The 16371-nt window shown below is 41.7% G+C and overlaps 2 protein-coding genes across 4 annotated transcripts in view; one reads left to right on the plus strand and one right to left on the minus strand.

Moving 5' to 3' along the window:
* Window positions 1-10896, minus strand: part of SNX25 (sorting nexin 25) — a 96895-nt gene extending 85999 nt beyond the window's left edge. The window contains exon 1 of one of the 3 annotated variants that reach the window (XR_012124025.1): window positions 10164-10896. Coding sequence is in view for 2 of the 3 variants with exons in the window: in XM_036996606.2 (XP_036852501.2) it covers window positions 10164-10580 (417 nt within the window). In the remaining variant the exon portion in view is untranslated. The remainder of the gene's footprint in view (window positions 1-10163) is intronic. The other 2 variants (XM_036996606.2, XM_036996614.2) reach the window with 2 other exon arrangements.
* CFAP97 (cilia and flagella associated protein 97) overlaps window positions 10166-16371 on the plus strand; it is a 41807-nt gene continuing 35601 nt past the window's right edge. Inside the window, exon 1 of the mRNA XM_036996630.2 lies at window positions 10166-10295. The gene's annotated coding sequence lies outside the window, so the exon portion shown is untranslated. The remainder of the gene's footprint in view (window positions 10296-16371) is intronic.

Below are 16371 nucleotides of genomic sequence, written 5' to 3' on the forward strand. Positions count from 1 at the left end.
GGAGTGTCTGCCTTCGTGGAGTTCAAAGGGTAATGGAAAAGACAGACAAGGAATTGTCCGAGTGGGTATAAATCACAGGTGTGGTAAGCACTCTGAAGGAAAGGTCTATGGTGCTGTGAGAATATAAACGGTTGAGAGCTTCTCTGCAAAACCGACTGAAGTGTAAGGGACAGAACGGAACGTGGTAAGCGGCACCACGCCACCCCAGGCAGAGGACACAATCCACAAAGTCCAATGACAGAGGGAGCGTGCTACTTAGAGGACAGAGGACGGAGCTTGAGGAGTGACGGGGGCCAGGACAGGAGATCAGGCAGAAGCGCTAAGAAGAACAGGAAGCTGCCCATAGGTCTTAATTAAACATGTGGCTGAAGAGGGATTTGACTAGGTTCTTTAAAAAGAATGAATTTTTTAAAAGAATGAATTGAAGGAGGAGCCAACAAGGAAGCAGAGAGACCAGCAGAGAGGCTGTTGCAGTCTTCCAGGTGCGACATGATGGCAGCTGGGACCCAGCAGGAAGGACGGAAAGAACTGGATGGATGCAAGATGCTCAGGAGGAAAGAATACAGTACTTGGGGGCGGACTGCATATGGGGAGTTCTCAAGAAGGAGACCTCAGAAAGGACCTGTAGGCTTCTGGCTGGGCGACTTGACTGCCAGAGGTGCTAGTCACTGACATAATGCGCAGTGGGAGAGGGATGGCCACCCTGACCCAAGAGGCATGGCAACGCTTGGACCTAAGTGTCAAGGACACTGTGAATGCCAAGTGGAAATTGGCAGTTGAATAAATGAGACTGAGGCCCAAAAAGAGATCTGAACCTGAGGAATAAATTTCTAATCCTCAGTGTAGAGACGGTCATTACAGGGGGCTCACACACCTTGGAGTAAGGTAATAAAAAGGGATGCCTCAAAATAAACAAAACTCTAATCTGGAAAACAAAGAGGCTTCCTAAACTTATCTAGGGGTTGAAATCTCAGAAACGTTCAGTGAAACAAGAAAAAAGTCAGAAGGAAAAACACGAGATTAACTGCCTCAGGAAAAACACGTAGCAACTTCTGGAAGAGTTAAGATGTTAATTTCACATCTCACAAATCAGCAAAGCCTGCATGCAGCTCTCTGGTGTATATTTATGCAAACCGAATTTCACATGGGGAAGAGGCCTTTGGGGAGGTGGCTTGTGTGTATGGCCCAAGCTTGGAAACAGAGGAACTTTTAGAGCTGGGAGCAGAAGCCCTAATCTGCTGCTCAAAAGCCACAGAGAAAAGGGAAGGGGCTGTCCACTGGAGATGCAAACAGCAGCATGAGCTCCTCAGTGCCTAAAACAAGGTAAAAAAAAATGTTTGAAAGTGTACCCAAGTGAGAGAAATAGGCCTTTACTCTAAGCTGCTGCTATAAAGCCCATAATGTGGCTTTGGCTCCAAAAGAAAGGACCAAGCACTCCTGGATACCCAGCTTCCAGGGACTGAGACAGCAGTAGCCCAACAAGAAATGTGCTTTTTCACAGACTGGTGGTGGTGATGGCAGAGAAGCCCTTCTCAAATGTTTTGCAGGCCCTGGGAATGGGAGAACATAAGTGAGCCTTTTCACAAATCCACAAGACGCTGCCAGTGAACCCTCAGGGACTGGTGGGAAGGGTGTCTGTGCAGGACAAGGTGCTGTGTGAACAGGCAGGCACTAACACCTTTAAAATCTTAGTTTTTACTAGTAATGTCAAACTCATATGTGTTTTGGGTGAGAACTGCAGAAATTTGGGCTACTTTAGAAATGAGTATTGTAAAAACATTTAATTTCCCAAGAGAAGTATTCTATACTAAAACTGAAAGCCTAACCACCTAGTTCCTAAACAAGTTCAGGTGCCATCACCCTAAAAATGCACAGTACATTCCTTTCTCCCCTTGGCCTGAGACATTTTCCTTGGAGTTACCGTATTCATTTTCCTTTACATCCAGCTCCTGGATATTCCTACACAGAAGCCCCAGGCAGGCTGACAAACGTACCAGAACTGAGCAGTGTCTAGAGTAACCGATGGGGGACAGAGCAGGCACACCTGACCCTCCTACCATGCTCTCCCAAAGCCACGTCTGTGCTGAGAAGTCCGCCACATTACAACCAAACCCACTCGGCTTTCTGCAAAGCCCTAGTATGTCTGGACAACCTATGTAAGCACACACCCCAGGACAAAGCAGCATGCGGAAAAAGAACAACTAGACCTGCCCCTCAGGGGAGCCCCTGAGAAGCTGACTGCCTGTCTACTCCTATCATCCTCACCCAAGCAGCCAGCCCTAGTTTGGAAAGTGACCTGCAATTTTTTTTCTTTCAAAAGCAAAGCTGCAATTAAAAAAAAAAAAAAGAACAGCCAGTTTGTATGCCATTGTTTTAATACTTACAAGCCTTCCTCAGACATTATTTATTTTCTGAAGCTTGAGCTTGTAGTACCAAACTTGCTAAGTGGCCTTTTAATTACCACTGTGGGCATCATTCTAACTATAAGGACTCATATTTTGAGGAATCTGGGGCACTTTCCACCCCTGAAATGATAAGGTTGTAAAATGAAACCTAAAAGATTTTTAAGAAGGCCACATTCAGTTATTCAGGTGACATCATAGTATGCTCCCAAAACAAAAGCAGCTTCAAGAGAGTTAAAAATAAACCTCCTGTGTTGGCAAAACTGGACAGCTACATGTAAGTGAATGAAGCTGGATTGTTGTCTAACCCCGTACACAAAGGTGAGCTCAGGATGGATCAAGGACCTGAATGTAAGTCATGAAACCATAAAACTCTTAGAAAAAAATATAGGCAAAAATCTCTTGGACATAAACATGAGCAGCTTCTTCGTGAACATATCTCTCCGGGCAAGGGAAGCAAAAGCAAAACTGAACAAGTGGGACTATATCAAACTGAAAAGCTTCTGTGCAGCAAAGGACACCATCGGTAGAACAAAAAGACATCCTACAGTATGGGAGAATATATTCATAAATGAAATATCCAATAAGGGGTTGACATCCAAAATATATAAAGAGCTCACATACCTCAACAAACAAAAAGCAAATAACCCAATAAAAAAATGGGCACAGGATCTAAACAGACACTTCTCCAAAGAAGAAATTCAGATGGCCAACAGACACATGAAAAGATGCTCCACATCGCTAATCATCAGAGAAATGCAAAGTAAAACCACAATGAGATATCACATCACACCAGTTAGGATGGCAAACATCCAAAAGACAAACAACAACAAATGTTGGCGAGGTTGTGGAGAAAGGGGAACCCTCCTACACTGCTGGTGGGAATGTAAACTAGTTCAACCATTGTGGAAAGCAGTATGGAGGTTACTCAAAAAACTCAAAATAGAAATACCATTTGATTCAGGAATTCCACTCTTAGGAATTTACCCTAAGAATGCAGCAGCCCAGTTTGAAAAAGACATATGCACTCCTTTGTTTATTGCAGCACTATTTACAGCAGCCAAGAAATGGAAGCAACCTAAGTGGCCATCAGTAGATGAATGGATAAAGAAAATGTGGTACATACACACAATGGAATATTATCGAATATTATCTAGCCATAAGAAGAAAACAAATCCTACCATTTGGAACAACATGGACGGAGCTAGAGGGTATTATGCTCAGTGAAATAAGCCACACAGAGAAAGACAAGCACCAAATGATTTCACTCATCTGTGGAATATAAGAACAAAGAAAAAACTGAAGGAACATAACAGCAGCAGACTCACAGAACCCAAGAATGGACTAACAGTTACCAAAGAGAAAGGGACTGAGCAGGATGGGTGGGAAGAGAGGGATAAGGGAGAAAACGGGGCTTCATGAAGAAAAGAATCGTCATTTATTCTTGTACATTTTAGGTTCTTCTAGTGTAGGGGGGTGGGGACATGGGAGTATATACAGAGAAGACAAGTAATGATTCTATAGCATCTTACTATGCTGATGGACAGTGACTGTAATGGGGTATGTGGGGGGGACTTGATAATAGGGGGAGTCTAGTAACCATAATGTTCAAGTAATTGTACATTAATGATATCAAAATTTAAAAAAAAAGAAAACCTTAAAAAACAAATAAATAAATAATAAAAAATAAACCTCCTGGGGATGATCACTATTTGTGCTCCAAGTAAAAAGTTCAAGTTTGGAGACTTCTGTCTTCAGATACGTGAACAAACAGTAGGACCCTTTGGCTTGGGACTGAATGTATTGTTTAAAGAGAATGTGGGAACACTTGTCAGAAGATTTTTGAACCATCTATAGTGATAACTAATGAGAATATCAAAGAATAATCTCGTTCACTCTTGAATGGCCTCTTGTCATTTCACACAGCTTCATTAATTCATACTTTTTACCACCGCACCTGCATGCTGTTTATCCTCTTAAGCCCATCCCAACTACACCTCCATCTAACACTTCTAAAGCCCAGCTCTGATGTGATCATTCCTATGCTCAGAAAATGCCAATCACTGCCATGCCTTCAGACTAAAATCCAATTCTACTTTCCCAGTTGAAGACTTCCACAATCTGGCCAACCACCACATCCTCACACATGTGATTCATCTCGTTACTCACTGGCAACTCAGATCCTAAATGGTACATGCACTCCAACTCTAAAATGGTTTGCTTGGTTTATTCTGTCTTCCACAGACAATGAAAACAAATACCGCTCCCTTTAGACAGTTTTGCAAATTCAAATACACATCTTCTTCATTTCTTAGAATATACGTGTTGTTGTTGATCAGCATCTTTTTAAGTTCTAGGTTTAGTCATGTATTATTATATCTTCCTGTTTTGGAGTTTTTAGTCATATAATTCCCTCTTATGTTTATTAAGTTTACGGAATAATTCCTTCATGATAGAATATAATTCTCCTTCATGTGCAATCATTGCTTTTAATAAAATCAAAAACAGGTATCAAAAATTTCTCTTTGACTACATATTAGTGTTTGCTTCTATGCACAAAATATATATCTGGAAGAATAAACAACTTTTTGGTAGTGGCTGCCTATAGAAAGGGAGATTTTTTCCACTGTACATATTTTATATGTTTCTTTTAAAACCATGTGATTTTATAACTTCATAAAAAATTAAACTTAAAAATGATTAACAGTATGAATTTAAAGTAAAACAAACCTTGTACCACAGTTAGGTAGGTCCTATGACTTGAGTCCTCAAAAAGCAATCTTCCTTAAAAATACTTACCACCTAGCCACTCTGACTTAAGTCCCCTAGTTAAAGTACAGATATTCTGAAGACAGTAAGTGTATTATACCATTACACTTTATCAAATCATTAAGAATCAGTTTATCACATTAGCATGATAAAGGGAAATCACAAAGAGGCTGTGTATAGTCTCCCTAATTCCTGTTCCTTTTCTTTTTTCCCTTCAAGCAACTAAATTAAGTTTGTTTTACTCAAAGAACTTTTGTATTAGTAAAAGAATTCATTTAGGAATTCGAGAAGTCCGACCCAAGCCAACTGGCGCCACGGTTTCACTGTGTGAATGTTTTTACTGTCTCTATAAACATCTGCCTTCCCGTAGTCTTCTCTATCAGGCCAATCTACTCAGCCCCAGAAGGCTGGAAGAGGGAGTATCGTGTTCATCGCTGAACCCTCTCCAACACTAAAAATGTCGCCGTGCACTTAGAGGAAGCAATCATCCAAGCTCTAAATGACACCTATTCAAGGCTCTGACCTTCTCTAGCAAACTGTGGTTGAAATTTCAAATCTAAAAATGTCATTGGATATTTAAGTTTGTTCTCATCTCAAACAACAATCCATTCATTCAGGCAAAAACCATGTATCAAGAGCCTACTATGTGCCTGGCTGGCACTGGCACTCAGCACCAAACTAGGAAAAAATGATCTAACCACATCATGAGAGCAGATATGCAGCAGATATTTAGTAAATGCTTATTAGATTTGATGAACTTGAACTTTTCTATCTGCCTAAATTTTGAAGAGTCTTTCATGATTGTTTTCTTCACATGGCAGTGGACTTTAGTTTCCTATATACTACGAAGCACCTGACTTTTGGGGACTTTCTTGTATCAGCACTCTAATCCTAATTAATGGTTTATTTTTGAACTTATGGAACATAAATCAGAAGTACCTAATAAGCTATACTGTAAAAGAAAAGGGAAAATCCACAAACTATGTGAATAACTGACAGTTAAAGCAGCTATTTCCTCTTACCTTCCTATTGTCAAAATGTAAGAAATACTCTTTTTTTTCCATATATGAAGATGCATTTTGTACTGTTGGTCCAGTAATGAAAACAACTTTTCTAAACTATTGCCACATTTCTCTTGCTGCTGCCTGGGCCAGATCATGAGGCTCTGGATCCAGGTGAGTTAATTGGCTTGACACATGACCAAAACACAACCTTGGCCTAGGAAGACCACACTCTGACAGCCCACTCAGCAAAGTGGACTAACGACTGTTACGCCGGAAACAGGCCAGCCCCCACCCATCACTGCTCCAGTGGGCTGGCCTGCAGCCAAGTTCAAGTTTTCCTCAAGTGGGAGCCAGATACCCATTGTCAAGAATTTAAGTGTCCAACCTTCCTGACCTTAACACAACCTTTCTTGGTACCTAAATATACCACCGGATATTATTTCTACCCTAGATGAAAAGTGTTTTTACTACTTTAATCAACAGTGATTTTCCACCCAAGTAAAAATCAAAATCCCTGCACTAGATTAATGGCAGGGGGAAAGGACTAAATTACTGACTGCAGACAGACATAATTTTCTTTTCATTAGCAAATACTTCTTCTTGTTCCTACTAGGTACAAGGAATAACAAAAGGTGTCAACAAGAGTCCCAACTGCATGGATTTTACAGCCAATAACTACACTGGGACGCATGTAGCATTTGGACACTCCTAGACATGAAAGTAGCTTTTCCCTTTAAGTTTAGGCTTCTCTGGTTGCTTATTTTCAACAGCATATGCATTTTTTGTCTGTATAGAAGGAAACCAAGAAGAAGGAAAAAAAAGATGGACAAAAGGATAGATCCTAGTGTCTGAAATGTCTAGCAGACACTAGAAGAACCTAAAATGTACAAGAATAAATGACGATTCTTTTCTTCATGCTGAATCAAAATTTCTGTAGTAAAGTTGTCACTGCATCGTAAGAGGCACCATTTGGTTCACTACTCAGAGCCTCCCCCTCCACATATGTTAGATGACCTGTATGGTCCAGTTCCTACCCGACAGAACTGACAGTTGTTTTATATACTACGCCACATGCTTATGCTTCCATTCATGAAGAGAAATGTTAAAAAAAAAAAAAACTTGAGAAAATTATTGGAAATACAGCACAACTAAAGGCTTGAGTAAATAGTACCACTACTGTAAAACAAAAATTATGTTGGTAACATACATTGCAATCCTAAATCACATATAATTTAGAAGTAATGTACTCCTGATGTACTTATGCTCTTATTGAAGACTATAAGAATCCAAGTTCAAAAAGAATGGCCAATAATCTACCTTCCTTAAATCATTTCACCTATTCTAGTACCTGAAATCTTCAGGTAATATACAAGAGGGGTTACATATGATGCTTAATTTTCTGACAGTTTTAAAGAGTACTGTCTCTAATTCCTCTCTTATACCATCTTTCTGGATGATAACCCAAGTTTTATCTACTCAGAGGTATACAAGTGAGCTGGGAGGTTTGGGGAATGTATTTGCCAGGAAACAGGGTGGTAACCCACAAAAGAGGGCTTCTAGGCCCTCAGAGGTGGCCTGCAATATTGAGGCTTTGACCCTGACCTCACTACCTAAGCTTCCTACCCCCATTTACTAGGCACTCCTAATCACTTAACTTCTACTTTTTGTTTCGTAAGTATCACTATCTAAAAGTAGCTCAGAAATTTATTGTCCAATCCCATGTAAGAATATAATCTGTATAGAGCAGGGCTTTTGCATGTCTTGCTGATCAACCCCAGCTTCCAGAATAATACCTAGCTCATACAAAATACTCCCCAAATTTACAGACTTAATGACTAACTTCTTACAAAACTCTAAAGAACTAGATCATCATGTACAGATCAAGGAACCAACTCTAAAGAATTGGATCATCACTTACAGATGAATAAACCAACTAGTGAAATCTTGGGGTCCTTACTTCTTAATCACTGGAGAGAAAAAGAAGAAAAATACACCTGCTCACCAACTCTAATTAAATTAGATATGAAAAACGGTGAAGGTTTTTAAGAGAAATAAACATTAATTTCTGCAACCACCTAGGAAAAACAGAAATTTCTGCTCCTTATGTATACTGAATCCTTGATCAATTTACAGAGTGAGAATGTCTGACTCCCTTGCCTACACCCCTTCAGCAGTTATCTCAGAGCTGCATTCTGAATGGATAGATCAAGAAGGGGTAATTTTGGTGAAGGGTGTGACAGTTTTTACAAAAGAGCAAGCAGGTCATATCATAAGCAAATACAAAACCCAGGGGTTAATGGTCCCTCTAATACATAGTCTTATGAAGTTGATTTTTCTCTGACCCCAGAGGGCTTGGCAATTTCAGTTTAATGATAGTATCATTCAGTCAAACAGTGAGTGTCAAACTATGTTACATATTTGTTTGTCATGATTTCAAATCCACTTGTTTACAGCTCCAGTGAAGGTGTTTTGATCTAAATGTGGACTTGGGAGGCCAGTCAGGATATCAGAATTATTGTGCTGCTTACTGCCTACTGATGCAAACATACGGAGGAGGAACTATGACATACTGGGCATTTAAACTTTAAATACCAAGAATGTGTGAGGTCTTAATGGAGAGTATTAGATCTGGCCAAGGCTACTCTTTGCTGATCTAAATAGCGCTTCAAAGATCCTGAGATACTTGCTCCTGTCATCGCCAGGCTACTCTTGGTTGGCAGTGGGTTAAACCACGCAGTAGCCTCAGGAAGAGAAGGGATATCTATTCCTGCCATGGAGAGACTACTCTTCCTAGGAGGTGGTGCAAGCTAGTGTGATGGCCCCTGGAGTAATAACCATCAGAGCAGCCCACCTTGCCTGCCAACACTGAGGCCATCACCCACTTGTCCCAGCAGCAAGGGACCTAAGCCAGGAGCTGACAGCCAGATGTTAGAAGGATTGACTTTACTGAGAACCAGCTCCTAGAAAGGTGTGATTTCTTTCATCTCCCCTCTGCCTGGAACAACAGTATAATTCATCTTTGGTTGCTTTGGAGTACAGTATTTCTTCATTGGCTTATTAAGAGATATCACTCTGTATGCTATTGGCTTATGAAATATATTGTAATTCCTGCAGTGAAAATATATTAAATAACTGGCAAAGACAAATCGCAGACTGAGCGTAATCGGCCTGAACGTAACAGGCTACCACAGAATAAAGTTTCATTTAAAGGGTTATGAGACAGAAGCTGGGAGGTAGATTAAGTAGTGGTTGGGCACTAAGGAAGAGAAGAGCTCAACTGAAATACTCTACATTTGAGTTAGGGAAATTTCCTATATTCCCTAACTACCGCCTACTGTCCCTTACCTCTTTGATAGCTCTCCTTTTGTTGCAAAGTAAAGTGATTTCTGGCACCCCCTTTTCAAATCACAGAATCTAGCAGGGCCTGCCTTACATACCAACATGGTGGAAGACAGGACGGCGCGGTGGGTAAACCGTGTACAGGGGCTGGGGTGTGAGGGCCTGGGGGGATGATCTAAGCCAACTGAGCCTCCCTGGGCCAAGTTTCCTCATCTGTAGATGATCATAAAAAGTTACCTCCCAGAAAGAACGGTTAGAAAAGAGCCAAATGTAATGACAAACACAGGGTGCAGAGCCTGCGTACAGTGCCTGCTGCGCTCCCCGGATTCCACCCACCAAAAGCACAGCAACATCGAAGACTTAGAACGATTATTCAACTATCAAGTTTGGGACCGAGGAGCCACTACGTGGCCTGATAACGTGCACCTTGGCAAGCCCCACGGAGCCCCGAGACCGCCCCCGCGGGGCCAGAGACCGCTCGCAGTCACCCGCCGGGCCGACTAGCCACGGCCTCGTGTCTCTCGGGGAGCCGGGGACCGCGGGCCACACCGCCGCCAACGGGGTCTCCGAGAGCGGGCGGAGGCACCGGAAGCGCGGAGGGGCGGGCCGAGGCTGCGGCGCTCGAGGCAGCGGGGAGACCGGTACTCACCCCAGGCAGGCGGCGGGCGGCCGCGGCCATCCGTGCCCGGGCGGCGGCGAAGTCGGGCGGCGGGGCTTGCCGGCTCCGGAAGACCAGGGCGAAGAGGATCCCCAGCAGGAAGGCGGCCGCGGCGCAGCCCAGGTACAGGCTGAGCCGGAGCAGGACGGTGCACGGCCCCGCGCCTCTTGCCGCCTGCCAGCAGCCAGGCCCCAGACAGGAGAGGGACACGGCGGCGAGGGCGGCCAGGGCCACGGCCACCCGCCAGCTCCCGCCGGTGGGGGTCCCCGGGGGCGCCGCGTCCTCCCGGAGCTCCGGCCGCCGCACGCACGGGGCCCCCGGGGCGCCAGAGGCAGGGTGGCCGCGGGCGTCTGCGGCAGGCGCGGGGCTGAGGCCGGCGCCGCTGCTGTCGGTGGCATCGGGGTGCATGCTGCTTTCTGTGCCGCTAAGGACAGGCACATCTCCTGCCCTGCGGTCCCCCGGAGCTGCCCTGGACGGCGGCCTCTGCGCGGCGCCTGCTCCCCTCGCCGCGGCCGCCGCTCCGGAGGCAGCGGGAGTCCGCGCTCATGCCCTCGCTCGCGGCCCGCCGAGGGAACAGCTCCTACCGACGCCGCCGGGCTCCTCGCAGCGACCGCTCAGCGCCGCCGCCCGGCGCTGGGCCCGCAGCTGTCCGGCCAGGCGTGCCCAGGTAGCCGGACTGTGTTGTGACTTAAACAGGCGAAGCCCGAGGCGGGGCGGGGGCGGGGACGGGGCGGCCCCAGATGCGTGTCAGGCTGGGGGCGGAGAGAGACCGGGGCTCGCTGAGTGACAGCTGGGAGGCTCCTCGCCCCGCCGGGCCCACCGCCCACCCGCGCGCGGGGGAGGGGCCCGGCCCGCCGCTGCCCCCCGGGGGAGCGGGCGCGACCAATCCCAGAGAAAACGGCTCTGTCCCTGGCTTCCCTCCCCTCCGCGCAGGATACCGTCTGTTGATGGAAAATTTTGCTGCAGGTGTCAGCAGCGTTTATTATTCTCGAGCACAGGTGCTCCCTTAAAGCTCGCTCTCCACTCATTACTGGCAAGTAACCTCCTCGCATGCTTACCGCCTCCCAAATGTCTGTTCACCTTCTATTAAATAGGTGACCATTCCTGAGCCTCACTTTTAACGTAGCGCCCCTAATAACCTTCCCTTTCCCACCCAGCTGCCTCAGGGAAGGAATCAGACAAATGTGGAGGAGTAAATGAAGCCTGCAATTTCTCCTTCTGGAAAGGCCCAAAGAAGTCTGCCTGGTGCCAGAGAGTGTACACAGCTGCTACACTTTGGCTCCAAATCACTGTATTTTTTTTGCCAACGACTCAGTACAAATGCTATTACAACCACAAGAGTGAAAGCAGTCCAAATAATGCTTAGAGCACATAGTTTCCTCTTCTGTCAATGTTCCCAGCGTTAATATACAAATAATGCGCACTGGGAAGATGCCAATATGCTAGATAAATAGTAGTAATCACTACTGAGACCCATACAACAGCGGATGTATCTTTAATGGTTAAAAAAAAGAAATTCTAAAGGAAATGAAGGAATTCTAAAGAGATTAATGGCGATTTAAAGTGCAGGGCGGGTGCTAGAGAAGAGAGCAAGTAAAGAATAAAAAGGAAGAAAGGGAGGAAGAAGTAAATAAAGAACGATATGGGAAACATTTAAAAGAAAAAACCCAGAACTCTCCCCATGCAGCACTCTTGAAGAATTTCAACAGTTTAAAAGCACTATTGTTTTATAATAAACTGGGTTATATCCTGCTTCCTGGGAAGCATATTTAAGAAAAGTTAAGTTAAAAAAAGTAAATATATTTTCAAATACTGTCATTGGTATCATTCAACAAAGAAAAAATACACCATTCATATGAAGTAAACTAAATAATTTAGTGGATATTTATTCTTTCAAAATATTTTCCAAGGTTGCTATTCAACAGAAGAAATACTGGTATCCATAGACATACATAGCCTACCCATGTATTCATGTCTTCATAAAAAATTTCCCTAAAATGGTATGGATTTCAAGTGGACAATGGTGAGAGGTCTAAACAAAGAGCATAGAAATGAAATGTTTTATGTATTTATATAAAAACAAATATATTTACATTTGTCATTTTTTAAAAGCTTTGATTTTAATAGTAATCAGTATTCGTGGGACACTTTATTCTTATACTTGCAAGTCAAAAACAAGGATATAATGAGTGCCTTAGGCCAGATGTGACTTTGCCATGCCTAGGTGATGACAGGTGATGATCTTCTTGCTCTTTCTACCCTTTAAAAAATAATAAAGCAGTGTAACTAACTTTGAAGGAGCCCTATTGCCCTCTAAAATGGCCACTATTCATTTCACTGGGGCTCCTCAAAGTGTACTTTACAAATCCAAATTATTTCAAATAAAGCATGGTATCGTGTTATTACCAACAATCATATCTATACTTTTTGATCACTGCCAGAAACAGCATGTGAGGGATTTATATATATTTTCCAATTCAAACCCATAGAGGACAGCAGTAGTAATAAATTGAGCACTTCCTGTGTGCCAGACACTGTTCTAAGCACTAGGCATGCTTCACTGAATCTTCACAACCTGACAATGTTACCTCCATCTACACATGAGGGAACTGAGGCACAGAAAGTAAAATAACTTCCTCAACCTCACACAGCTAATAAAAACCAGAGCTAGGATTTGGTTATGACACCTGGTCAGGCTTTTGAGCTTGTGCATTTAATCACTATGTCATAGTGCTTCCTAAAAACTCTGTCATTCAGTCATCCCCATATTACAGAGAAAAAAAACAGGGTTTAAATCCATGAGCTTAATACCTGCATGTCATGCTTAAAACTGTTTATTTTGTTGTTTTCTGAGTATAGCTGTTATCTTAGCCAGCCTGCTGACAAGTGCTATATGACTATAACTTGAATCAATAAAGGGGGAAGTGGTCTCACTGTTATTGGAGAGCCCTAGACTGTAACTCTAAAGAGATGATTTTTCCAACATGCCAGTATACTCTTCACAATAATATAATCCTGGAAAAATGTGCACTTGTGGCCAGAAAACTTCCTTAAGGCATATGCCATATTGCTAAGTCAGCACTGACATTTCAAACATTGACTTAACAAGTAGCAGTTGGGTCTCTACCCTATACCAGGTTTCAGGGACACTGAGAGAGATGAGGCCCTAAGTCAGGTGTAAAATTAGAATCCAGGTGTTCTTTCCAGTAGTCAGTGTTAAGTTCTACTAGCTCTAAGGATTGAAGAGCAAATTAAATAGGGATGTCTTATTTTCATATTACTTATGGCCAGCACTTTGTGACAGGCTATAATTGAATGTTCTATAAGCTAGCTTCATTATTCTCTCACGGAAGAAGAGAATGACACCTGCCTTGACTCATTGGGGTATTACAAGATAAAGTAAGATAAATGAAAAAATAAACATTTAAAACATTAGATAATGCAGATAGGTAGACCACACCTGATCTCTGTCAAAATATGTAATGAATATTCCCCTTCACTATATAGCATATTTGTCCTTAAACCTCCTGGCCCACTTTGGAGGTAGCTACAGGATTAGAGAGAATACCAGAATTTGCCCTTGACCACTTCGGGGGAAATTGTGAATAAAGATGTTTAAAAGAGTCAGAAGGTAAATTAGCTGGCATATAGATAAAGAATCAACAAGGTTAGATCCCAAATAAAGGGTAAGTTTAATTTATCTAAGTTTTGACCTGAAATTTAGGGAAATGTGATGTGTCAGTTATGTACTGTTGCATAACTACCACCAAATAACAACCATTTTATTTGCTTAAGATTTTGTGGGTCAGCAATTTGGGCTGGGGTCAACTTGCCAGTTCTGCTCTTCTTACTCGGGGTCAGTAATGAATTTGTGGTCTCCTTATGCTTTGTCTATGGAGCTTCTTTTGAGATGGCTTGTTGGCTATGCATCCTGTGTTCTTATCCTCCAAGAGGTTAGCTTGGGCTTCCTCACATGACAACCTGAGGGATGCCACATGCAAGTTCTTTTCAAGCTTTTCTTATGTTACATTTGTTAATGTCCCACTGGCCAAAGAAATCATATGGCCCAACCAGTAGTTAAACAAGGACAGGCCTACACATGAGGTTAAATATATGGGGGTGTAATTCATTGGTTCCATTACTTTAACAACCTACCACAATTCACTTCCATGGAATACACTGATCAGTTTCTGGTGGGTCATTGGGCTGCCACCAAGATCAGTAGCACCTAATGATTCGTTTACTGCAAATATATTAAAGTTCTATTTCTTATTCCTGGACTTGATAGTTCTTCATAATCTGTTTCCATTCACCTGTGGGATAGAGAAAAAAGCCTGGGTAAGGATAGGAGCAAGGAAGGCAGTGTACAGCTGTTTGCAGTTGTGAGTTTGGCAATATATTATTTAGCTTTATTTTACTTTAGTATTTTCAGGTTATGAATCATAAAGCAAAAAGAAAAAATTCTACACTCAGATTTTGATATCAAGTTTTATTGGGCAGCAGATTATAAGGAAAAGAAAACAAATCGTGTTTACTTATTATCTAATTTCTTCAAAATGATGTGGGCTGAGAAACGTTTTGAACTAATCTGTATGATGTTTCATGAAATTTGTCATGAGCCGAGTAAAATATTAAGTAGGAAGTGCTTTAATATACCTCCATAAATTAGGAAAGGATTTGAAATATTTAAAGATTAACACTATGTATCTAATGTTATATAAAGCTTTTATACACGACCTAAAAGAAGTCAGTATGTCTGATTTGTCATTTATTTGCTATAGGAAAGGGCACATGTTTTCAGAAAGTAAAAATTTGTATTAGAAAATTAATCAGAGTGAAAAATAGGAGTTGCACAGTGTAGGTCCTTGGTATTTTTTAATGAATAAATTTGATATTTATGATAATGTATAATAATTGGGTACACAAAAAAAACTAAAATAAGAGGAACTTTAACTTTTGTAAATCCTTTTTAAAACATAGGTTCCTCACTACAATTCTATAAAGGAGGTAAATAGTATAATCCCTTTTTGCAGATGATAACATTGAGGTTCATAGAAATTAAATGACCTGCCTAAAATCACATAGCTAGTTGGCAGTAGGACTAAGTTTTAGGATTTTCCTTCATTATACTATCTTTCAAATATAATAATATTTTATAATAATGTAAAAGTAATGTCAAGGGACAAAACAAACTTTTTACATTATACGGATAATAATCCTTACAAAACCAATGTCATAAAAATGGCATTCATCTGGCTTTTAAATAGATGGTAAATTTCTGGAAGGTAGTATGTGACTTCTACTCATTCTTTCATTCAGTCCAAAAATATTAAGTAGGTGATTTGTTAGAAAATAGTATAAAATACTGACTCTGCAATTGAGGAACTCACATGTTAATGAGGTGCAGGGAGGAGACAGGAAAGCATGTAGGATTGTGATACTTATAATAAAGGTATTACATTAATTACACAGTTCCATGGCAACAAAAAGAAAGCTACTAATTCTGCTTTGTGGGAATTAGGGAAAATTCAAATGTTACTTCTCTGTGATTCTAAATTATTTTGCTTTTTCAATTTCCTCTACTTATTATTGCATTTAGATGTTTTGAACTACCCCTTTGATTTAAAAAAATGTGAAACCTAACTACCTTTAACTTCAAGTTAGAGTATATGCTTTAACCCAGTAAAGATTTCGTCCTTCAAAACTTGATTCCTGAGTTGAAAATGAGTTTGATATTGGGTGTACATTTGCTCATAACAAAGTTTAGCATAGATGAAAAGCCGCCAGACAGTATGGAAAGGTCTTTTAACAGCTTTCTATAGAAACTATCAAGCCTATATTCTGTTTAAATAGGTTTACCAATAAGTGAGAAGCAATTTTTAAGACAGAAATGTTATTTGTATTTTTTCTGATGAGAGGGTCCAAATTCAGTGAGTCTGGGGAAGGGTCTTTTCACCTACAAATTGATGAGCTTCTATGACCAGAACTATGAAGAGGCACAAAGCAAATAAAATCTCTATCCCTGAAGGAGCGTATTTACACTCTAGTTCACACATTCATTGGTTCATTGATTCAATATAGACAACTGAGGAAGTACTCTTTGCAGGAAAACCAGCGACAAGGCACAAGACTTTATAATTCATAACCCAGAAAAAAAGCCAAAATTTGAGATGTAATAGTCTTTGGGGTTTTTTTTTAC

This window comes from Manis javanica, chromosome 12, assembly GCF_040802235.1.
Source record: "Manis javanica isolate MJ-LG chromosome 12, MJ_LKY, whole genome shotgun sequence".
NCBI lineage: Eukaryota > Metazoa > Chordata > Mammalia > Pholidota > Manidae > Manis > Manis javanica.